Source organism: Heterodontus francisci, chromosome 10, assembly GCF_036365525.1.
Source record: "Heterodontus francisci isolate sHetFra1 chromosome 10, sHetFra1.hap1, whole genome shotgun sequence".
NCBI lineage: Eukaryota > Metazoa > Chordata > Chondrichthyes > Heterodontiformes > Heterodontidae > Heterodontus > Heterodontus francisci.
The window spans coordinates 37,853,073-37,878,076 of NC_090380.1; the positions used below are offsets into that span (position 1 = coordinate 37,853,073).

The following is a 25,004-nucleotide window of genomic DNA, read 5'->3' on the forward strand; positions in this document are numbered from 1 at the left end:
CTATATCTCTTTGCAGCCTCTCTGTGCCCTCCAACAGCCTACATTTCCACCTACCTTTGCATCATCAGCAAACTTAGATACATTACTCTCTGTCTCTTCACCTAAGATTCTAAATAGCTGAGCACCAGCACTAATCCTTGCGGCACTCCATTATTTACTGCCTACCAACTTGAAAATGCCCCGTTTATGTCCATAAAATAAAAATTTGTTTTCTGGACATTACTTCAAGCAACCTATGAGAAAAATAATAGGGAATTCTCAAAATGAGTATTGAATGGTGAATCAGATTTATCTTGTTATCTTGTTCGTTTGTGCCTTACATTCCTGGAGACTCTCTAGTCCAGTCAGTCTTTGAAATATCAAGGCATCATGTGCTTTCCCTACCTTGACCATCCTATTGGTGTAGGAACATAGGAACATGCAGTAAGCTATTGAGTCCCTCAAGCCTGGTTTGCCATTCAGTTAGAGGATGGCTGATCTGTATCTCAGCTTCATTGACCAATCTTTGATGTATTTGTACTGTGTCTTACAATGCTACCATAAAAGTCATGGGATTAAATCTTCTGAAATACAGCCAACCAGAGTTGGCAAGCTTACATGTCCTGCTGTTATTATGGTGAGCAGAACAGGAAAGGGAAGTGAGTAAAGCATCAATCACCTGTTTCACGTATCTATGGATAGCAAATTAGTTAACTCAGCTGAAATGTTCTGCACTAGCCTGGAAGGAGCAGAGGTATCAAGGCTCGGTGCTGTGGTCACCTTAATGCTTGCTAATAGTCTATTTATTTGAGATTCCTGCAGGGCTTGCTCAAGCAGATGGCTCCATGCTAAATCTAAACCTCTATAATAAGTGTTCTTCAGCAGCTTTTGGGTAGATGTGCCTCGGACAATGGAGGGAGTTTTACTTACCTGACCCACAGGGAGTGAGTTGGTCAGAAAGTGGGGGGGAACCCACTATTCGGGATTTTCTCCCACTTTGTGACTCAGGGCGGCACAGTGGCGCAGTGGTTAGCACCGCAGCCTCACAGCTCCAGGGACCCGGGTTCGATTCCGGGTACTGCCTGTGTGGAGTTTGCAAGTTCTCCCTGTGTCTGCGTGGGTTTTCTCCGGGTGCTCCGGTTTCCTCCCACAAGCCAAAAGACTTGCAGGTTGATAGGTAAATTGGCCATTATAAATTGTCACTAGTATAGGTAGGTGGTAGGGAAATATAGGGACAGGTGGGGATGTTTGGTAGGAATATGGGATTAGTGTAGGATTAGTATAAAAGGGTGGTTGATGTTCGGCACAGACTCGGTGGGCCGAAGGGCCTGTTTCAGTGCTGTATCTCTAATCTAAAAAAAAATCTATCTAATCACAATGTGTCAGTGATGTCATTGATTGGTTCCCCTCCCGGAGGTCAACCTGATTGACAGCTGGACCTCAAGCTGGGCAGGGTGCCAGTCAATGAAGGCTGCAGCAGCAGGTAAGCCCATGCTGGGGATGAGTAGGTGGGGAAGTTAATTGGGGGTAGGGGAAGGAGGAGGAGGGGTCGATTGGAAGGAGTTCAATTGGGGTGTGGGGGAGGAGGGGTCATGAGTCAGGAGGAGGAGGGTGAGTTGATTGGAGGGGAGGAGGAGTGTAGGTTGAAAGGGTTTCAATTGGATGTGGGCAGATCAATCGGGGAAGGAGAGGGGTTGATTGGAGGTGTTCGATCGAGGGTGAAGCAGTGGAGTGGGGGATTGGAGGCCTTGGGGGTTGGGGATTAGAGTTTGGAAGCAGAGGGTGTAGATAGGAGGCCTGGCGGGGGATCGGGGCCTGGTGGTGGGGGTGGATCAGAGGCCTCGGAGGAAGGTTATAGGGATTTCCCAAATGCAGAGGCTTCTCAGACAGGCACCTGGATCCAGGAGGTAGGTGTGAAGGCACTTATTTCCTGAATCTACTGAGTCCTTGCCTCGATGAGGCTGATTGGTTTCCTGACTCAGGAAATCTGGCCAACCAGAACTAAAGTTGAGAAATTGAATAACAAACAGGCTCATAGCCTTATTATCATATTTAAAGTTCCAAATCACCTCCATGTCCTCGGTTGGGCTGCAGTCCCAGCAGTGGCCACCGCTCCTTGTGGCGCTGCTGGGAATAAGAGCTGCCAGCCCGATGATTGGCCAGCAGCTCAGTGAGGCGGGACTTCCTCCCTCAAGTGGGTGGGAGTCCCGCCTCAAAACAATTAAAGCCTGGGGACCTATAAAATGCAGGTCGGATCCCCAGGCTGGGCGGAAGCGGGTTTGCCACCGACTTTTACGTCGGTGGCCAGCTCCCATCTGCCCGGCGTAAAATACAGCTCAGTGTTCAATCCCCCACTCGACCAAAACTCAGTTCTTTTTATTAGGTTAAGATTCAGCAGGATGTGTGGACTAGAGGTAGGTAGAGACAATGCATCCTTGTTATTACCTGACATCTACTGAAGCCTTGCTTTGCTTCCGTTTGCTTTCCTCTGTAAATCAAGTGGTAGGGAACACTGAAAGCTATCTCCATTGCAATGAGCATTCTGTCTGCACAAACTGCACAATATCACATTGGAAGTCAACAAGCATTCTCCATGAATGGTGTTGAAATAGTTCAGGACAAAGTTGATAGAGACCTGGAAGTTTTAGTAGACCCGACATTAAACATGATTGTGGTACAATTGGCGTATGCTTATTAAATAATAATCCAAAATTGATTTGCAGAAAATAATAAGTTTTATATATATTTTGTAATAAATAATGGGGAAAAAACCTCAAAGAAACAGTTTTTTTTCCACCATAAGTCAGGTTGTTTTGTCACTGGTGAACTTGTTCTAGCGCATGAAATTACAGAGTGATGTACAGACCTATGCAGGTTTTTCCATCTGGTCCTAGTTGTAGTCCAGAGGATGGACAAAGGCAGCGGATCTCTCCCTTCACATCCTCACAGCCATACTGACAGTTTGCCATGGCACATGTCCTGGAATCTAAAAAACGTCAAATTAGTGATTTCTTATAATGGCACCCAGAAACATGGACAATGACAAAAAAATTCACAATATTCAGGAAATTCTCTTTCCTTTTTTTGGGTGACTTAAATTTAATGTTGTTCTGAACCTTTGCAGGTGCAAGTTACATAGGTATATTCAGCTGTGTGCTGGGAAAAAATAATAATTTATTTTAATATTTCTATTCCTCACAATTCCCAAGGAAAAATGACAACGGAAAAGGACATTCCTTTTTTGATCTCTATCATTTTAGAGCTAGAGGCCATTTCCTTCATAATAGGTTGACTGGGAAAAGGCTGAACAGTAAATTGTTAGTTTAATTTTTTTCTTTATGGCAAAGTTTGTTTATTAATTTGTCTTTTATAGTTGGATGAAACAAATCATTATCAAATGCAACTACCGAACGTGATAGGAATTAATGAATTAATTGATGATTAAGAACAGATAAAGGTTTATGTCAGTCACTAATTAGAGCAGGTCTCCCCATCCCTTTATGCTAAATATCTGTCATTCTGCCAGCAAGGGTGCCCTGTTGGCATTATTGTTGCTTCACTGACACAGTGCATTGGATTTCTATGATGCTGTGCTGCAGATTGGCAGAGCATAGGTTTCTACCCACAATTGCTTACACAGTGGAGTCCTGATCTCAGCCATGCTGTTGGAGATATACTGATTGGAAACCAGGCACTTCCCCAAAAGGAGGAAGAGAAAATTTTGGGGGGTGGGGGGGAAATAAAATCACCCCTAGTCACTCCATACACCTCCTAGTGGCAGTGTCAGGGGCCTGGCACTGGATTGAGTGGACGGTGTCTATCTTGGGGAGACCTAGCCCTACTCCCTGGAATCCCCTGCTTAATTCCCTCTGTATTACCACTTCTCTTTTCACCTTCTCAAAACCTATCATTTGGACCAAGCTTTTGACCATCTCTCCTAACTGTCCCACTATGGCTCAGCAGTCATAACGTTATCTCTTTTTTTTTGTTCTCTCCCCCCTTGTCCTGAGGACACTCACTATGTAAATATTGCTAGATCAATCCAAATTGTTACTGTTAAGAAAGATTATCTAACATATATTAGGTGGAAAGCACTTACTGAAAGTATGGGAGGATTTTAACCTAACTTACCGGGAAGGAAACCCATGGGATCGGGTGGAATACTCATTTTACGCCCTGCCCGATATTAACCCCCAGTGACTTCAATTGGGCAGAAGTGGGGGAGCGGGTAAAACCAACATTGCACCCAATCCTGTTAGTTTTCCAATGAGTAGATTAGGATAAAAGTAAGCCCATATATACATCTTCCATTACAAAAATATTTCCCTTAATCTGTTGAGAACTAAACCAATATTGGGACAGAGTGTGTAACAGGGCATCTAATGGTATCTGCCATTAGGTAGACTTGCCCCTGCACTCCTCAGCTCTAAAAAAAAAATGTTGCCTACAAAGTTGCTGCAAGTGCAAGCTGAAAACAGTACAATGAGGAAAACAGAACATCTGGGACCTGACTGAACAGGGCAAGCCTTAACCAATGAGGTGAAGGAGGGTGAATTCAATGGGAAATCAGATACAGAAAGATAAATAAAAATAAAGAGACAGATATAAAGATTGGATTAAGAGAGAGAAAAAAAGAGACAGAAAGAGAAAGTAATAAAAATTGTTTAAAATTTATAATTTGACATTTTTAAATTGTCCCTGAAAAGTTCAAAACCTGAAGGAATGAGAGTCCACATTTGTAACAGCTAGTTTTCAGTGCCAGAGAGGTAATTAACAATCATCATGTTGTTAAAGGTGTACCCATGCTAGCCTTAAATCTCTGTGGTGGCTTTAGTTTTTATCTCGTGCACAATACATCAACTTCATGCCATTCAATACATTTCAAATGGTGAGGCAGACAGTGAGATGACGTTTTTGCAAAGCTAACAGAGTGGCAACTCCAGCAGTCATTTTCAGATATTTGCATTTAACTATGCACCTGCCCCTTGCCTGAGGTTGCTATGCTACTTAGGCTTAAATAATAGCGAATGCTATTAGCCACACTGCTATTTTGACAATAATTTCTGATCCATGATATTGCTGTGTTTGCCAAACATCAAATGACCATTGCCGCTGAGCTTTTAGGAAATGCTCAATTGTACCAAATGGCCTCAAAATTATCAAAACATCATGCTGAGTGCTGTAAACTTAAAAATTAGCTATGAGTACAACATAATGAACCCAACAGATGATACATATAACAGAAATATTTTATCACACCATTCCAGGGATGTTTTACTCACTAGCACATGTGCCATCTGGCGTCAGCATGTAGCCATTTAGACAGTAGCACTTGTAGCTGCCATGTGTGTTCATACATCTGTGCTCACAGGGCCTTGGCTTTAGTCCACATTCGTTAAAATCTGTTGCAGCCACAAAACATTGGCACAAAAACAAGAATAGCTGAAAGAACTGTTTCATTTGTTTGACAAGATGATTTTTAACACTCTTGAGTAGCATGTGAATGTGCAAAGTGTTCAAACGCTTTTGGAAACATAAACGGGGTAAAGTGATGCCGTGCAAATGGGTAAGGGAGATAGAAGAAGATTGCCCCCTTGAACTGGGGGGTGGGGGGGGGGGGTGGTAGAATGCCACCCTCAGGGTAAATAAAGTAAAGTGAGGCATAGAACATAAAAACACAAAGTGCTGGAAATACTCAGCAGGCCTGCCAAAATCTGTGAAGAAAGAAACAGAGTTCACGTTTCATTGGAACATAGGAGTAGGAGTAGGCCATTCAGCCCATCAAGCCTGCTCCACCATTCAATTAGATCATAGCTGATCATCCACATCAACACCACTTTCCTGAGTTATCCCCATATCAGAACTCCTCATGAAAGGTAACAGACCTGAAAGTTCTGATGTAAGGTCACAGACCTGAAACATTGGGCTGGATTTTACTTAGGACAGGAATTCGCCACTGACTGAACAGTTGGTGGCGAACCTGCTTCCGCCCAGCCCGGGGATCTGTCCCGTATTTTACGGGTCCCCACGTTTTAATTGTCCCGAGGCGGGACTTCCACCGGGAGTGGTGGCCACTGCTGGGACTGCAACCCAGCTGATGACATGGAGCCAGGAGTGAAGGTAAGTTGGGCATGCCTCACCAGGCTAGGGTGGTTATTTTGGGGGGGGGGGGGCAGGGGGGGGCATGTTGGATCCCGGCGGTGGGTTGGGAAGCAGAGGCAGCCCTCAATCGGGCACCCTGTGCCCGATTGCCATGGCACCCCCTGGCGTGTGGAAAGGCTGGCAGCTATTGCTGGGTGGCCTTTCATGTCCCCAGCACGCCCGCTTGCCATGGGTAAAATACCCATGGAGGCGGGCAAGGGCCCTCAAGTGGCCGTTAAGTGGCCACTTAAGGGCCTTGATTGGCCTCGAGCGGGCGGACCGTTGCCCCCCGCCCAACCGCCGTAAAGTTGGCTGGAGACGGGAGCGGGGTGGGAAGGCCTCCCGGAGCCTCCCTCTCAATTTTACTCTGCCCCCACCCCCCATCCACACCCACACCACCATCCGACCCACTGGGACGGCGTAAAATTCAGCCCATTAACTCAGTTTCTCTCTCCACAGATGCTTTCTGACCTACTGAGTATTTACAGCACTTTCTGTTTTTACTTCAGATTTCCAGCATCCGCGGTATTTTGCTTTTATAGCAATTAATAAATTTAATAGGCAGGTTTGAGGAATTAAAAGTGACTAACAGAGAATTGGGCTGGAAATGCCAATGAGTAAATATATAAAACCTGATCAGTGAGTAGCAGGAGGTGAGGCATCAAAAGTCAAGGGCACATGAATGGAGGAGCCTGAGATCAGAACATGTAGGCAAAGGGGGAAAAGATTTGGGATCTGATATAGGAACACAGGGAGACGGAAAGACCAGGCAGCTGAAGTTGAAGGCTATAAACACAGTCTCACCTGTGGCCTCAACCTGGGAGCAAGAGGGGAATTGTTTCTTTTGCCTATGCAAGGTTGCCAAGTTAAGTATGTGGACAAGTCACAACATCTTGCCTTGGTGCTTTATAGGTATTCATTGTAAACTTGGAACAGCATCACAGAGGGAGACTGGGGTGAACTGTGCCATATATTCAGATTTCTAAAAGCACAAATATGATCATGTTCTTTCACTGCAGTGTGTCTTGTTGCTGTCTGAAAATGTCGACCATGTCACCCATTACATATGTCTAGTAACAAGCATCATGTACTGTGCCAGCACAAGGTTACTTAATGTTGCATGTTCTCACAATCACTGAAGGTGGCTAACGTCTTTGGTGCTTGGGTAGCATTCAGGGATTCAGAGTTCACAGCCCCTATGCACACGTGTACCTTCATCACTGAACATCAGCAGGCCACTTTGGAGTGTGCCAACAAGCCTGTACAGTTTGGGGCATCGACAGAGAGTCCACAATCCACATCTCGCATGATGGCCTGACTGTTCGAAGCACTATATGATTAAGCTCAGCCCATATTGGGCACAGAGTAGACCTCAGGCCTCTGATAATATGGGACTTTGCTGCCCAAAGTGCTGTAGGGATTCTGGAGCTTTCCATTTCCATTTCCATTACCAAATATGGTATTACATCTAAATGGAGAGGACTTAATATATCAAACTTAAGATTCATTACTTGCAGTGTTATGGTCAAGGTGTACTCTTTCTACATATGCATTGCACTGTCCATTGGAAAGGATGGTGTTCCCATGCTGCCTTTGTCCTCTAGAAGACTGCCATTACTCCTCTCAGACCTGTGTTCGAAATAGGATGCTGTCGATGCCCCAAACTGTACAGGCTTGTTGGCACACTCCAAAGTGGCCTGCTGATGTTCGGCGATGAAGGTACACGTGTGCATAAGGGCTGTGAACTCTAAATCCTTGAATGATACCCAAGCGCCACGGACGTTAGCCACCTTCAGTGATTGCGAGAACATGCAACATTAAATAACCTTGCGCTGGCACAGTTTGGGAGGTGCTCAACAGTCAAAGAAGTAAAATTACTGAAAAACTCATTTTAAATCCTGCACAGATTTCACCAATGGTAAAACAAATAAAAGAGTTTAAATTCTGTTTTATATCGACCCATCTTAGATAATGTTGTACTGCTTTCAAAACAGCATTGAGGGGACAATGCAAATTATTTGTCCACAATGGGAATGGAAGAGACAAAATGTCACACCCTTGGAGTCCTGCCAATTTGGCAGTCTGTCAGGCCGCAAACAGAAAAAAAAATTATAACAAGGTCCCGTTGTTAAATTCAGGAGGACCCCCATGTCCCCAGCCTTGCTGTGTTTATCCTGCACAACCACACTCCACATCTCCCTCCCTGCCTCCCCGTAAATATCAGGGTCATGATTTCACTCAACTTAACATATTTAGACCATTAGAAGTCTGTCTTGACACTCACCTTGATTGCATGTTTTACCAGTAAACCCTGGGTAACATTTACATTTATTTGACCCAATGCATTCTCCATGTTTACATCCATGTACACAGACAGCTGAAAAGAGATCACATCAACAGAAAGAAATCAGCTTTAGAATTTGACCAGCTTGCTACATTCTTCTATGAAATAAACTGACATTTGTAGTTTGAAGTTACCAAGAAAGTAGGACAAGAGGACTTAAATGGGTATTAGTGAAAAGTAAACTTACAACAAGAGATCAGAAATACGACTTTACTCAAAGAGGGATTAATTTACCAACCTGCAGCAGACACAAACACAAGCAACGTAATCACTTAAAAATTACAAAACTGAAGCTGCAACTTGCTTTCAGTCCAAGTCGAACAAAGTAGTTGAATTCTACTAAAGAGTTTTGACCCAAAATCCTAACATGTTTCCATTCTCTTTGGTTGATGATGAACTGTCTGTGGATTTTCAGCAATTATCTATTTTTAAGTCCGATTCTGTCCTAGGTTTATCTATGCCTCTCCGAGGAGTTAGAATTGAACCCATTTATAGGTAGGAGCTGTGTTTATTTGGAAGGGAGAGATATTAAAATAGTCTCACGCCTAATCAGTGTCAAGGAGCTGCCACTTTATCAAAGCCAAGTGGGGATGAGTCAGAGGGTGGGATCAGAGTTGGGGAACTTTTGATGCTTGTTTTGCTCGACATGAAAATTCATTGAAAGCCTTAACAATCCTTCACAGGATAAGGCATAGGTGGGAAATAGCCTCGGCATCTCCATAAGGGGTGAAGTTTGGCAGGGGGTCTTCTCCTGAGCAAACACTGATAATTCCTTCATGTCTTTTAATTTTCTTTTTAATGCATTCTCAGAAGATGAGCATGGCTGGAAAGATTGACATTTATTGGCCACATTGAGTCAAGACTAGAGTCACAAATAGGCATGATCAGGCTAAGTCAAAAACCTTCCTTCCCTGAAGGGCATTCGTGAACCAGTTGCATTTTTATGATAATCCAACAGCTTCATGGTCACTTTTATTGATTCCAGCTTTTTTTTAAAAAAAGAATTCTAATTCTCAACTGCCATAGTGGGATAGGCTTCGGGACCCTGACCTCCTTACTTAAGGAGGGATATACTGGTATTGGAAGCAGTTCAGAGAAGGATCATTAGGCTGATTCCTGGGATGAAGGGGTTGTCTTATGAGGAAAGGTTGAGCAGGTTGGGCCTATACATTGGAGTTTAGAAGAATGAGAGGTGATCTTATTGTAATATATATGATTCTGAGGGGACTTGACAGAGTGGATGTTGAGATGATGTTTCCCCTCATGGGGGAATCTAGAACTAGGGGGAACAGCTTAAAAATTAGGGGTCTCCCATTTAAGACTGAGATGAAGGGGAATTTCTTCTCCCAGAAGTTCATTAATCTTTGGAATTCTCTTCCACAGAGAGCAGTGGAGGCTGCGTCATTGACTATATTCAAGGCTGAGTTGGACAGATTTTTGATCCACAACGGAGTAAAGGGTCATGGGGGGCAGGCAGGAAAGCGGAGTTAAGGCCACAATCAGATCAGGAGCCGAGGGGCCGAATGGCCTACTCCTCTCCCATTTCTTATGATCTTCTGATTTAAATTGCGGTGTGTAGTGAAGACAAAGGAAGAAAGATTAGTGTAGGATTAGTATAAATGGGTGGCTGATGGTCGGCACAGACTCAGTGGGCCGAAGGGCCTGTTTCAGTGCTGTATCTCTAAACTAAACTAAACTAAACGCAACAAAATACCAAGAAGACATTCATAAACTTGCAGAATGGGCATGTAATTGGCAAATCAATGTAGATTAGTATGATTGGTGAATTTTAGTAGGAAGCATATGGAGGCCACATACACATAGGGTCCGACTCCAGGACCAAATGAGGGTCTTGAGCCTGCACTTACTGGCAGCATGCTCGATGGTGCAATCTTCCTGGAGGTGGCCTTCTAATTGGCTGCCTCTGGTGGGCTCTTGATGCTGCTGGCTCAATCAGAGGGCCGGCAGCTCTGCAACCTTGGCAGCCCCAACGGAAGAGGTTGGTGCTGCTGAGACAGGTCGGGAATCCCGAGGGTGTCTCAACATGGAGGTGCCCTCAGAGGCGTGTATTTAAAGTTAAAATTATGAGGGGCAAAGCTGTTAGGCCCCTTGAAGCAGAGGGGAAACCTGGCGGTGCTTCATTTGGGTCTCGGGTGCAGTCTTTCCAGTAGGCAGCCCCCACTTTGGGGCTTGGTACTCCAGCTCCAATGGCTCCCTGGCCTGCCACAGGGATGCTGCTCCCACGCAGATGGCGGCTTCTGCGCGTGGCAGTGGCGGGGTGGGGAGGCCACTCCACTGGTGCCAAAATGCCGGCATGCCTGCGTAATCAGACCTAATTGGGTTTGTAATTAGCTTCATTGGCTGACATCCTTAGTAGTGCGACAACTGATTTAGGTCCCCGCCCACCCATGGGAAACTTGCCCACGGCAGGAATGCGCCAGGGAGCCGATCCAATGCGGCTCCTCCCGTATTTTCCCACCTCACCATCTCCAAGTCCCCATCATACAGCTGGGAAAATTCAGCCCTAAGAGTCTAAACAGGGTAGATGAGCAAAGGGATCCGCGGGTACAGATGCAAAAATCACTTAAAGCAGCAATGCAGGTTAATAAGGTCTCGAAAAAACTAAACAAATCACTGGGGATCATTCCTAAAGGGAATGCAGAGAATGTTAAACTTGTATAGAACCTTCGTTAGACCACACTTGGAGTATTGTGAACAGTTCTGCTTTCCATATTATAAAAAGAACATAGAGGCACTGGATAGGGTGCAAAAAACATTGACACGAATGATACCAGAACTGAAAAGTTAGAACAATCGGGAAAGATTGAATATGCTAGGCTCTTTTCTCTAGGAAAGGGTATGCTGAGGGGTGACCTGATAGGTGTCTTGAAGATAACAAAAGGGTTTGATAGGACAGAATTAGGTAAATGTTTTCACTTGTGGGAAGACCAGAGCTAGCGGTCATAAACATAAAATAGTCATTAATAAATCCAGTAAGTAATTCAGGAGAAAGTTCTTTACCCAAAGAGCGGTAAGAATGCGGAACGCACTAACACAATGAATAAATGAGACAAACAGCAATGATGCATTAAAGGAGAAACTGGATAAACACGAGGAAAAAAGGAATAGAAGGATATGCTGACAGGATTAGATGAAGAAGGAGGCTTGAGTAGAGTAGAAATACCAGCATAGGCCAGTTTCTGTGCTGTAGACTTGATCTAACTTGATAGGAGTAAACCAGACAATAATTTCAAGTGTGTTCCAGGCCATAGCCCAGCTGGGAGGCCATAGCAGTCATCGTATCTACCTCTTGGGTGACTTGTATGATAGGTTCATCCCTGCATCTATGTTGATGGGCAGAAGGGAGGCCTGGGCTGAGGAAATTCTCTCCCCTTGGAACCCTTCTCCTCTAATATTAGGGTCCATGGTTTGAACGGACAAAAGTCCCGCCTGTCCGAGGACTCTGTACATATTGGGCTGAATTTAGTGAGCCCATTTGCAATAAAGTGTTATGACCGAAACAGGAGGAGTGCACTGTTTTTTCTAATTCTACTTCTCCACAGGTCACAACATATTTTTAAATGCTAATTCAGATACCGATACGGTCAATCATGGACTCTATTTTTATTCCAGAATAAAATACACCAACCAGGTTTCTTTAATAAACAACAAAATTATCAGTTTATTATAAAACAAGACTTAACAAGTATTGAAGCAAAACATTAACACACAGATTGAAATATGAAAGTTCCCTTTTACCTTGGTCCTCACTCAGACACACACATACACACCGGTCAACTGCAAAATAAAGAGATTTTCTCTTTACAAAAAAAAAAGAAAAAGAATACTTTGGCCAAATACTTGCTAATTCTTGAAGCAAAAAGAAAAGATATGGAAAAATGTCAGATGTCCTTTTTTTCAATTTGGTGTCCCAAATACATGTAGGCGGCTGTCACTGGGATCTTTCTCTGGAGCAATTTGGTGGCATCGAGGATTTATCCAGCAGGTTTTTCCAATGTCTCAGGAGAAATGTGGCAACTGGGGTTTCAGGCAGGCCTTTAAGGAGGAATGCATCATCAATTTCTCTATTTCTTACACTTGCTTCTAAGAGCTTCTCAAAGAGATGGAACAGGCTGAGCTGGGGTTCTGTCCTTCAGGTTGATTGTTAAAACTCCAACTGACTGTCCAAAGTGAAACCAAAACAATATCTCAAAAGTCAAGCTGTATAAATCTTGACCTGTCACTTCTCTGTAAACATCTTCTCCAAGTCAAAAAAAATCCCTGCTGGGTAATTATCTGAAGACAGGTGACTTCCAGTCAGGGCTGTTTACAAACCAAGTCAAAAAGACCTTACGATGACCTTTTTAAAAAAAAAACAAAGTCCAGCACCTATGGAATTCTTTTTCAGTTTTAAAACACAAGTCCTCAAAATTTAACAAAAAATGGAAGTACTTTCATAACAATAGGTACATAGGAAACAGGAGCAGGAGTAGGCCAATTGGTACCTCGAGCCTGCTCTGCCATTCAACTAGATCATGGCTGATCTTCTACCTCGGTGCTAATTTGTCACATTATTCCCAAATCCCCTGATATCTTTAATATTTAGAAATCTATCGACCTCTGTCTTGAACATAATCAGTGACTGAACCTCCACAGCCTTCTGGGGTAGAGAATTCCAAAGATTCAACACCCTCTGAGTGAAGAAATTCCTCCTCACCTCAGTCCTAAATAGCCTATCTCTTTCTTATTCAGAGACTGTGTCCCTGGTTCTAGGCCCTCCAGCCAGGGGAAACATCCTTCCTGCATCTACCCTGTTGAATCCTGTAAGAATTTTGTATGCTTCAATGAGATCACCTCTCATTCTTCTAAACCCGAGCAAATACAGGCCCTTTCTCCTCAATCTCTCCTCATAGGTCAGACCCACCATCCTAGGGATTAGTCTGGTGAACCTTTGTTGCATTCCCTCTATGGCAGGAATGGAGGCGTAGGGGACCAGAGAAGAGCACCGGGGCAGCTACCCAGAAATCCAACATCGTGACGTTGGTTCTGGATTGAGTCAGCAGCAGGAAAGCAGCAAGGCAGCATTGCCATCACGCTGTGATGAGAATGCCATTGAAATTGTAGAACAGTTACTTACAATGTTCATGTAATTAAAGCAATTCAATGGCGGGGTTGGTATTAAGTAGATGATGGGTGACCCTCACATGCATTCGGATCTCCAGCTGCTGAAAGCTGGCGCCACTGAGGTGAGGCCTCAGTACCGCGAATGGTAGGCAGACATGACCAGCACTGCAAAGGGGAAGAGGGTTGAGCGGAGGCCATTGTTGGCCTTCAGGTCTGTGTTCTCTGTATGGGTTGGCTTGGCCTTGGGTGGTCTGAGCAGGTGGGCTTGGTCTCAAGTGGCAGTACTGGGTGGGCTTGGTCTTGGGTAGTCTGCACGGGTGGGCTTGGACTTGGGTGGTAGTACCGGGTGAGCTTGGTCTCGGGTAGCAGTACCGGTGAGCTTGGTCTCGGGTAGCAGTACTGGTGGGCTTGGTCTCGGGTGGCAGTACCGGGTGAGCTTGGTCTCGGGTAGCAGTACTGGGTGAGCTTGGTCTCGGGTAGCAACACCGGGTGAGCTTGGTCTCGGGTGGCAGTACCGGGTGAGCTTGGTCTCGGGTAGCAGTACCGGTGAGCTTGGTCTCGGGTAGCAGTACTGGTGGGCTTGGTCTCGGGTGGCAGTACCGGGTGAGCTTGGTCTCGGGTAGCAGTACCAGTGGGCTTGGTCACGGGTAGCAGTACCGGTGGGCTTGGTCTCGGGTGGCAGTACCGGGTGAGCTTGGTCTCGGGTTGCAGTACCGGGTGAGCTTGGTTTCGGTGGCAGTACCGGGTGAGCTTGGTCTCGGGTAGCAGTACCGGTGGACTTGGTCTTGGGTGGTCTGACTGGGTGGGTTTGGTCTTGAGTGGTCTGCACAGGTGACCATATTGCAGGGTGAGAGGGTTGGGTGACCATATTATTGGGTGAGAGGGTCGGCTGTCAGCAACTGTGGGCACTGAGGGCCATTAGTGAGACAGCTGAGAGAAGTAGCAAAGGCAAAGCTGCCAAGGCAGCTTCATCTCTGCAAGGACAGCGCTCTTGAGGCCTACTGATCACCTGGCAAGGGTCTCATACATCCTGTCTTTATGGATCCCTGTGACGTAATGCAGCTGCTCCGACGGAGGAAGGGCCAAGAGGCTGCTGTGCATGCCCGTGAAGCTCCACGACGATAGCAACAGCAGCAGGCCATGTCAAGAAAGGCCCACCTATGCCAGAGAGTACAATGGACTCAAATCAACTACCTCCAAATGGCTGAGCTGCATTGTCAGCAAAGACTACGGCTCTCCAGGAAGGCCATTGCTGACTTATGTGCTCTGCTGCAGGACGAGTTGCAACCTATGGGATTTGGGGGTCACCATATGCCAGTGGCCCTGAAGATCACAATGGTGCTTAACTTCTACGTGCCTGGATCATTCCTGGGATCCAGGGGGGACATATGTGGGTCTCCCAGGCAGCAGCCCACTACTGCATCAAGGAGGTGACCAATGTCCTGTTCAAGAGGGTCACTGACTTTGTGCACTACTGGACCGACACTGACACTCAGGCAGAGAGGGCCATTGGATTCGGGGCCATTGCTGGATTATGCCGGTTGTGGGGTATGATAGATTGCATGCATGTGGCCATCAAGGCTCCAACGGAACAGCCAGCCACCTTCATCAACAGGAAGGGCTTTCATTCCATCAACGTTCAACTGGTCTGCGACCACCAAAAGCATTTCCTGCGGGTGTGTGCCCGCTTACTGGGAAGCAACCACAACACCTACATACTCTGACAGTCTCAGGTGCCACAGTTTATCAGGCTCACTGCTTGTCTTGAAGGATGGATCCTCCGGGACAAGGGCTACCTGTTGAAGACTTGGCTACTGACATCTGTGAGGAACCTTCGCACTGCAGCGGAGGAGAGGTACAACACTTGCCACGTCTCCACCTGAGCAACCATCGAGCTGGCCTTTGGGCTGCTGAAGATGAGATTCCACTGCCTCAATCAATCTGGTGGAGCCCTGCGAGGGTGTCGCGTATTGTGGTGGTCTGCTGTGCCCTACATAATCTAGCACTGCAGAGGGGGGAGGACTTGCATGAAGAGAACATGATTGGCCGCCAGTTCTCAACTTACAAGGAGAATGCGGAGGAGGGTGATGAGCAAGCAGCACTGGATGTTGAAGCCCTTGCACTGGAGGCTAGGCACATTGAGCAATTTGCCAAGGAGACAACAGACCATCTCATACTTACCCATTTCCAGCCCCAAAATTGGCCTCTGCATGTGAAATCAATAAAGATTCACCTCAAAGCATCCAGTCTGTTGCCTCCTCTTGTCTTCCGTGCCTAGGGCCCAGCAGAAACATGTGCTATGGCCCATGGGAGAAGCTAATCAAATGAGGGCTGTGCCTCCACTGGCAGCCATGAAGGGGGAAGTGTAGAGTCAGCATCTCACAATTAAGGCGTGAAAGAATAAGCATTTTTCACAATGTGTGTTAAGTTCAATTATGAATAAACTTTACAGGACAAAACAAATGGGCCCTCGATGGAAGAAGACACATGGCTGAGACATGGCAGCAGTCATGGCATGGATGGACTCCTCCATCGTCTGCTCATGGCTGCCCATGTCCTCTGTCATCTCCGCCAGATGTTGCCTTACCTCTCCCTGCAACTCCAGCATGCCCTATGCTGTCGCCACCAGAGTCTCGTCATCAGCCTGGGGCTCAGCATGGGCCTGGACACCCCCAGTCCTCCGACTGTCAGTGGACTCGGCTGTCTCAGCCTCAGCCAGCTGCTTGGGCATGTGTGTGCTGCTCTCACCAGCTTGTGACACTGATTCTACAGTTGAGCAGAAAACCACCGAGGTGAAAGTATCTGGGCTGGTGGGAGGTGCAGGAGAGTCATGGGACAGTGCTTTATCTGATTGCGGTTCCTCCTCCAGAGTTGGACATCTAACCCCCTTGTAGCGAGAGTCTCCTGAGCACACTGAGCTGCATGAGAGAACACAAGTGGGTTAGTCTGTGCAGATTTCATCATGCCAACCATGTGTGATGTGGATCTCTACAAATGTGTTGTATATCATTTGAAGACAATCCTCACTCTCTTGTGCAGAGACTCCAGTCTCATCATCCTCTATTGAGCGGCCACCCTAGGCCCCCGCCAACCCTAGTGCCTCCTCCTCAGCTGTCGAGAGAGGCTGGATGTCTGGAATTCCTCCTCCAGTCCATGAGGTCTCCCTGCTGTTATGGGGCCTCTTGTCCTGCAAGTGGAAAGAGGGACATAGTCAGACTTCGCAGAAAAATCAACAGGAAAGTTGTGCTAATGGCAGCCCTTTGTCCCCTCCTGGGGTTTTCTATGAGGCTCATCCTCACGTCAGCTATTCAGGGTGTTAATGGAGATGAGCTTTTTAAGATAGTGGCCTGTGGCTGAGAAGCATCCACACATCTGGCTGAATGTGTTGATGCCTAACCTCCTTTGCCAGAGCCTTTATGGTGCCTCCCTCCCTATGTCGCACTGCCTCCTGCATAGCCACATGCAATCCCCAAAAAGGAGAGAGGTATGGAGCACTCACCTTGGCAGATGGAGATCGTTGACTATCTTCCTGCACTGGATACATGACCACACGACTGCAGACCTCCTCTGTGATCTCCATCCAGGCTTGCTTGATCAGGCGGGAGAGCCTCTTCTTCCCTTCGCTGGGGAAGAGAACCTCCCGCCTTTCCCTTGCAACCAAGAGGATAATCTCCAAGGAGGCATCGCTAAATTGTGGGGCCACCCTGAGTCTTGCTTCTGCCTTAATGCAGCATCCTTCTCTGGGGGGTGGGGAGTCGAGGAGTTACTCCAACACTTGTTTCAGCAGAGAACACGAAACAGCAAATGGCTCTAAGGCAGCAATGCAAGCAGGACTGGCTGGTTTTTAAATATGGCACCAGCTCCTGCTCCAGAGTCATCTGACACCGTATTTGGCGCCTTGAACCCCTGTTGTATAATTGGCCATGCCCCACGACTCCATTATTATAATTGGCCGTCTGCACATGACAAGCAGCAATTGCGCCCACTTCCTGGTCCGCTGCCAGGACCCGGGGCCGGGCTTACTAAAATTCAGCCCATTGGGCGCCACTAGGTCAGGGGTCAGCAACCTGTGGCTCCAGAGCCACACCCTATTCTTTAACATCTCATTTACAGCTCCCAACCTTTTCCTGTTGGATTACATTACCATGAAAAAAGCCTAAAACAATTTAGCCAAGAAAAGTAAACGCTGTGTTTTTATTGTGGGGATAAAAAGCTAATCATTATGCTGCACTTTATGGTTTCAAATGATTATTTTAACAAAAGAAACACCATTGTGCTGTAAATAAACCTGTTGAAGTGATATAGCTGCACAATGGTTATAGATACTGCCTTTGGTTTGAGGAACAGCTTTTATGGTTGCGCCATTATTGTTTCTAATGTAACAGCGAAGATAAATTATTCTGAATGTGCTATTAGAAACTATTTATCACGAGAATGAATCGCTGAAAAAATTGTCTTAATTCTATGCATCTTAAGTTAAAGTTTGTTTTAAAGATGATTTTATTGACAAAATTATAGTAAAAAAAGTTTAAAAAAAGCAATAATTCAGAGTTAGGTTTATTTTAATTTTGATTATTTTCTATTGATAAATAAATTAGGTGGTAGGAGAATTGTGGGGATGTGGTAGGGAATATGGGATTAATGTAGGATTAGTATAAATGGGTGGTTGATGGTCGGTACAGACTCGGTGGGCCGAAGGGCCTGTTTCAGTGCTGTATCTCTAACTAAATAAAAAATAAATGAAATAAATTCAATGCATGCATTTGATTAATTGTATGTGCAAATTAAGCATTTTACCAGAGACACTTGACAATTTGCCAAGTATTTGGTTTAGAAATGCTAAATTTTTGTCTTGTGGCTCCCAGTAGTCTAAATTTTAGGCAATTTTTCTTAAAAAAAGGCTTGTTAAATAAAAGAGGTTGCCGACCCCTGCACTAGGATTTTGGGTGGACATCTGGAACTTTTGAAGCCCACCAGAATTCCTGTTCCCTCAAGGCCTGTTTTGTCAAATGTCCCCTCCCCCCAGAACCCAAAGGATTCTGGACTCAGCACCTTCTAGACAGAAGCGAAAAAATAAAGGGGGGAAATTGGGGGAAAAAGACAAATATTTTGAGGTGAATAGTCCACTTGGGAGAGGGGAGAAAATATATGACCAAACCAATATTGTCTCACACAACCTATCAGCAGATTACACTCTGGCAATGGTAATGGAGAGATTTGTGGCTTGCAATCATTTAACCCTCTCTGGAGTGAAAGAGGAAGCATTCCTGCAGGCGATCATATTTCCTGCACATCCCCAAAACTATTTCATTCTGCTCTCTGTACAATCCTAAATACAAATCCATATGTTGGAAGAAATGTTGGCTGCAAAGCTGCAATCAGCTTCATATCTTCTCCAAACCACAGGTCACCATGACATTATGTCATTCATGCTATCAATATACTCATCATTGAAAAGCAGCATTAAGAACAATCCTATGTTAATCAGGAAAGAATGCTACACAGTACAACAATTCAAACATCAGGCACCAGATAAAGTAAAAGCAATTCATATCAGTGTCTCTGGACTAACCATCTAAGTTTTGGCTTGATGTGACATGAGGTAAACCGTTCAGACTGAGTGAACCAGACACACAGCTGCTAGCCCTACTTGTCTACGACATACTATTTGTTGAGGTTGGAGCCAAAGGTAGATTCGAACACAGCTAAGACTTAAATCTGAGTTGGTGGGAAAACTGTTCTAGACACAAAATTACGACCTGTACAGCAGCTTTCATCAGATGTTTTATACAGTTACTTCAAGCCATTGGCAAAGCAGGTGTGCACACTTCCTGTAGTTTGTTTGCACAGACAGGTTCTCACAAGCTTCCCTCAGACTGGTGATCCAGGGATTGTAATCAGACTTCAAGTCAAAAGCTCCACAAGGTTTTCCAATTACTGTTATTGTTCAGTTTCTGCTTTCTTTCTGGCAGTGAGCTTTAACACCTCAAGTACCACACAGGAGGCCAATGACAACATATTTGGAGATATTTTATACCTCATTTGTGCTAATAAAATACATCCAAAACTTGTGCCGTTGGAAGCACTTTTATTGTATAGACAATGTGAGCTGCACAACATCACCCTGGCAGGTGGTTTTGCTCACTTCTTTTCAGGGACCTGGTTTCCAACAGCTGGGAGAGTTGAAATCGACCCCTATGAATCTGAGTGTAATTCTGTGGTGCTTATTTTGCTCGGTGGGCAATATCTATGTGGCTATCACCTGCATTAGAAGGTTATGAGTTAAAGCCCCACTATGGATGAGTACGTCAGTGCAGTTTTAACAAGTGCTACATTGTTGAAGGAGGTGCCTTTCAGGTCAGATGTTAAACAATGGCCCTATCTGCCTATCCAGATGGACTGAAGTGATCCTCTGGTGCTATTTAAGGATGAGCAGGGGAGTACTTCTGGTTTCCTCAAACAACAAACCAAAAACAGATTAACTGGTCATTCATCTAAGGTTCTGTTTGAGCTGTCGTCTTTGGCAGGCAGCATAAACTCTGTTCCCTAGCTAACAAATCCTTCATCCTCCTGGGCCATGTTGACAGGTTGAACCAGACTGTCTGCAACAACAGTGTCCCGTTCAACCCCAAGCTGAGTTTCTGCTCCCTTATCCTCTCTATCACAAAGACAACCTACTTCCACTTCCATAACATTACCTGCCTCTGTCCCTACCTCAGCCCATGTACTGTTGAAACTCTAATACCTGTCTTCCTTATCTCAAGATTTAATTACTCCAATGCTTTCTTTTCAAGCCTCACATCACCCATCCTCCATTAACTTCAGCTTACTCAAAACACTCACCAAGTCCTGCTTATCCATCTTGCTGACCCATGTTGGTTCCCCATCCACCAATGCTACAAAGTCTCATCCTTGTATTCAATTGCCTCCATGGTCTCACCTCTCTCTATTGCCAGAACTTCCATCAACCACACAGTCAATCCCAAACTCTCTGTTCCTCTGACTCCTACCTCTTGGGCATCCCGTCCCCTCATCCCGTCATTGGCGATTGTGTTTTAGCCGTCTCGGTCCAAATCTCTGTAATCCCCTCCATAAATCTCTCCACCTCTTCACCTTCCTCTATTCCTTTAAGACCTTCTTTAAAGCCCATTTATGACCACACTTCCTAATAACTTCTCCTTTGGCTTGACAGCCATTTCCTCCATGCTTCTATGAAGGGCTTTGGAACATTTTTCTACATTTAAGGCACTATATAAATTCAAGTAGTTGTTTGTGGGCCCTTGCTGTGCACAAATTGGCTGCCACATCTGCCCACATAACAACAAAGTCTGCATTTCAAAAGTACTTCATTGGCTGTAAAGTTCTTTGGGACATCCTAAAGGCTGTGAAAAGTGCGATATAAATGCAACTTTTTCTTTCTTCATTTATTTATTTTTCTTTCGTTCACTCTGCTGATCCACTGACCAACAAATGAATTCATGTTACAACATTTTCAGAAAAGGATTAAGCTACAGTTTACTGTGTCAGAAAGGCAGGAAAAGGTGAATGCTGCTCCTGTACCTTCACACTGTCCTTTGTAATTCTTTTTCCATCCATAGCAGCATTCAAGCCGGGATCCATAGCGACAAAGTCCAGACTGAATTCCAGAACGTCTATGGTCTCGAAAACTGGGGGAGAAAAACACATTTAATTAGAGTTAACATCTGCCTTTTTCCCTTGGATTGCTTAAAAGCTCATGTGCTGATGCTGATAAACTTCCAAATCAGCAATACCAACAGTGGCTCATGAACGGCGTGTGGCTCTTGTATTCCTCCTTTATGTCTCTTTGACTTTTGACTATATGACTGTAGCATCATGTGTACTGCACTCAGGGTTTGGGGAGTGTTATTTTCTGTGGAGCTGCACTTTCAAGAGAGCTGGACTGGTGCATAATATGCAGGACAGGAGCAGGCTTAGGCCCTATGTGTTGATTAGGAGAAGGACTAGTCTTTCTACCTTAGACCTTCCTACAAAGACAACACCAATTTCAGGTGGTGTTGTTTTGGTTTGGCAAGCATAATGAGTTGGAGAGGCATTCCGTCCTGAAAAATGGCTACTGCAATCACCCTGCTGGTCTCCTGATGTGCCCACTGGAAGCACTCTGCTAGGTCATTTAAGTGAAGTGGACGGTGGCCAAGTGCCCTCGGCGATTTCCTTGTGTTTCCACATACTTACACATTCAACAGATAACCATTACTATTTAGGTGGCTTTGCTGTGTCTGGACAGTGCTTGATAGGCAATAAGAAATTGTGAAGGTGAAAGGTCACACAGCTGAACCATTCTACAGTATTTTTTGTCAGGGAGTCATTTCCAGTACTTTGAAGCTTACAGTTTCTGAACATTTAAAGGCACTTGATGAAACTTGCTGGGTATTTAAAGGCAGCTGTTCATATGAAGTAAAACATTTCCCTCTGAGGATTCCAGTATTGGTGTGCTCTGAAGAGAAGAATGATGAGGACTTGCAGAAGGAAAGGATGGAAGCCAGGAGAGTACAGACGCTGGTACAGAGGCAACTCCTGAGCCGCAGATATCCATGCATCAGGGTCCACACATTATGGAGGTCCTATCTGGACTTTGACTTGTGGCTGAGAAGGTGGTGTTACCCCCTGATGCCATAACAGCTGTTTGAACCACCCTTGTGGATTCTTGCTGCCATGGGTGTGAAGGTGATAAAGCACCAGGGTTAGAGGTGCTACCAGGCAGCCTCTGATGACATTACTCAAATCAGTGAGTCAACGATTCATCGCTGTATTAGACAGGTCATGGATGCCCTGGTTAGACAAGCCTCTGAGTTTATTCAGTTCCACGTGGGCCCACCAAAGTACACAGGGAGAACCACCAACCTCTCCTGAATGGCTGAATTCTCACAAGTACAAAGCATCATTGATGTCACTCTTGTGACTATAAAGACCCCATCAACTTCACAAACTGAAAGGTATTTCATTCCTTAATCTCCAGATAGTGAGTGATGCTCAACTCCCCATTATACTTGTCAATGCACACTATCTAGAGAATAGCCATAATCCACTTAGGAACACGCATTTCAGCCTTGGCTAATGGCATCTTTTAGGAATCCAAGGATGGAGGCTGAAAACAGGATAATTAGGCTGTGGGCATGACCAGGATCTTGACAGATCACCAGAATTCTTAAGTTCTGTTTCTGGCACCTGGGCAGGTCAGGGGGAACACTGCAGTACAGTCCAGTAAGGATTTCCATGATTTCAGTGGCTTGCTGCATTTCCCAGAATTTGACCGTTGGGTCTTCCAGACACAGAAAATGAAGAAGCTGGAAACTAATTCCCCGCTGATGATGAAGAAGCCCAGGGGGTGCACGATGATACTCTCCCTGCCAGCAGCACATGCCATCAGGTAGAGTGCATTTTCAAGCATCTATCCAACTACATGATAAATAAACCCCTGCAAATTCCCTTGCTTTGCTCTCGGGCAATCATTCAGCTGATCTATAATACCTCTAATATCCTCTGTGTAAGAGGCTGGTTACAAATATTAATCATATAAGATGGACAACAGAAGGCCTCCTGCACAAAATACACAAACACACATATGCAAAGTACCTCTCATCCCTTTATTGTATCTTACAACTACTGCTATCTCTTAACACCATGACTCCCCATTGTGCCTACTTTCACTATTGTCCCTAACCTCTTACTCCTATGTGATGCTACCTCAATGTGAAGAGGAGGTTTGTGGATGGGGCTGTACTGATGAAGCCCTCAAGGACTGATGATGCATGTCTCAATGAATCTGATGTGCCTCAAAGAGCTGCTTTTGTTGTTATGTTGCTTGCACCCCCAGAATGCCTGTCATGCCCAGCCTGTTTTGGCAATGACAGCAAGTTTGAATTGCAGTGGATATAAGTCAGCAGCTTCAACAATTTTATCAAGGTGTTCTTAATCCTGATTTTCATTTTAATTTTAACAAAAACATAAGATTACATTACCTAGTATTACACAGTATTTACAGCGCAGAAATGGGCCATTCAGCCCAACAGGTCTATGCCAGTGTCTGTGCTGTACGCCAGCCTCCCCTCACCACACTTCATTTAACCCTATCAAAATATCCCTCTATTCCTTTCTACCTCATGTACTTATCTAATTTCCCCTTAAATACATCTATACTATTCACCTCAGCCACTGCATGTTGCACGGGGTTATTTGTGGCAGCAGATACAATGACATCACCGTAATACAAATTGGGGCCTTATGGACCCCTCTCTTTGTAAATACATTGCATTTATGGTCCAGACCGTCTTAATGGTAGGTTGGACTTTTCAACCAACTCTAATGGAATGCATGTAGACAGAAGAACAATACAGGCAAATGCTTCAGTCTCCAATAAAAGTCCCCTTTGAAAATGGTTGGAATTCCAGCACAGGTGCAATACTATTTTTGGTATATAGCCAAGTCTAGTTATGAGTTTTAAAAACATAAATAGTTGATTACTTACAATATGGGTTTTAAATATTTGTGTTAGAGATAAAGCCCAGGATTTTAATCTGTAGTGAGATTCAAACAGGTGAGTGTCACCTGTTGATGTTGCCAGCGTGAAATCTGGGTGATTTTTGCCCACTGGCTTCATTTTTATATGATTGATGGGCTGCCCTACAGAATGCAGTAAATGGACAGCCCGCTCATTTCCGTGGCTCAGTTTCTAGTGGGCCTCCCTCAGCCCATCTAAAGTTGGAATTTACCTCTTTAAGGGAGGTTGCATTTGCTGCTTTCAGTGTTCATTGTTATACTGCTGCAAGAAAGTGAATCTCAGGAATGACTCAGGGGCTGCCCCAGGTTTCTGGGCTGGAATTTTACATTGGGCGGGAGGCCCAGCCCACCGGCCGAAAAGTCAGTGGCGAGCCCGACTCCACTTAGCCAGGGCAGCCAGTCCGGGATTTTTCACTATCCAGGCCCTTAATTGGCCTTGGGCGGGACTTCCACCATCTTGAAGCAGGAGGTCCCGCCTAATGGAGTTGCCGGCCAATCAGTGGGGCACAGGGTGCCCAATCAGGAGGGCCCGCCCCCAGCCGGCAAGAAGGCCGCCTGGTTTTACCAGGGTTCTTGAGGCCTTTGTCATCCGGCTGCCATGGGTAAAATACCTGCAGCGCTGGGAGGAGGTCCTTAAGTGACAGTTAATTGGCAATTTAAGGGCTGTGATTGGCCTGGGGTGGGCGGGCCATTTCTCACTGCTGCCGCCTTGTGGAAAGTTGCAGCAGGGGTGAGAGGAGGTCGGGAATGGCATCCCGCCCCCCCCCCACCCCCCCTCCGCCTCCCAGACAATTTGTGCCCCTCCCCCTCCCCCGGCCACCAGCCCGCTGGTTTGTGGGCCGTAAAATTCTGGCCCTGGTGTGTCTTTGTGGAGTTC

General features: G+C 45.5%; 1 protein-coding gene across 1 annotated transcript in view; it reads right to left on the minus strand.

The window, feature by feature from the left end:
* egfl6 (EGF-like-domain, multiple 6) overlaps positions 1-25,004 on the minus strand; it is a 100,814-nt gene that overhangs the window by 66,794 nt on the left and 9,016 nt on the right. Inside the window, exons 2-5 of the mRNA XM_068040470.1 lie at positions 21,149-21,255; positions 8,405-8,497; positions 5,262-5,381; positions 2,846-2,965 (exon numbers count right to left, since the gene is read on the minus strand). Coding sequence (XP_067896571.1) covers positions 2,846-2,965; positions 5,262-5,381; positions 8,405-8,497; positions 21,149-21,255 — 440 coding nt within the window. The remainder of the gene's footprint in view (positions 1-2,845; positions 2,966-5,261; positions 5,382-8,404; positions 8,498-21,148; positions 21,256-25,004) is intronic.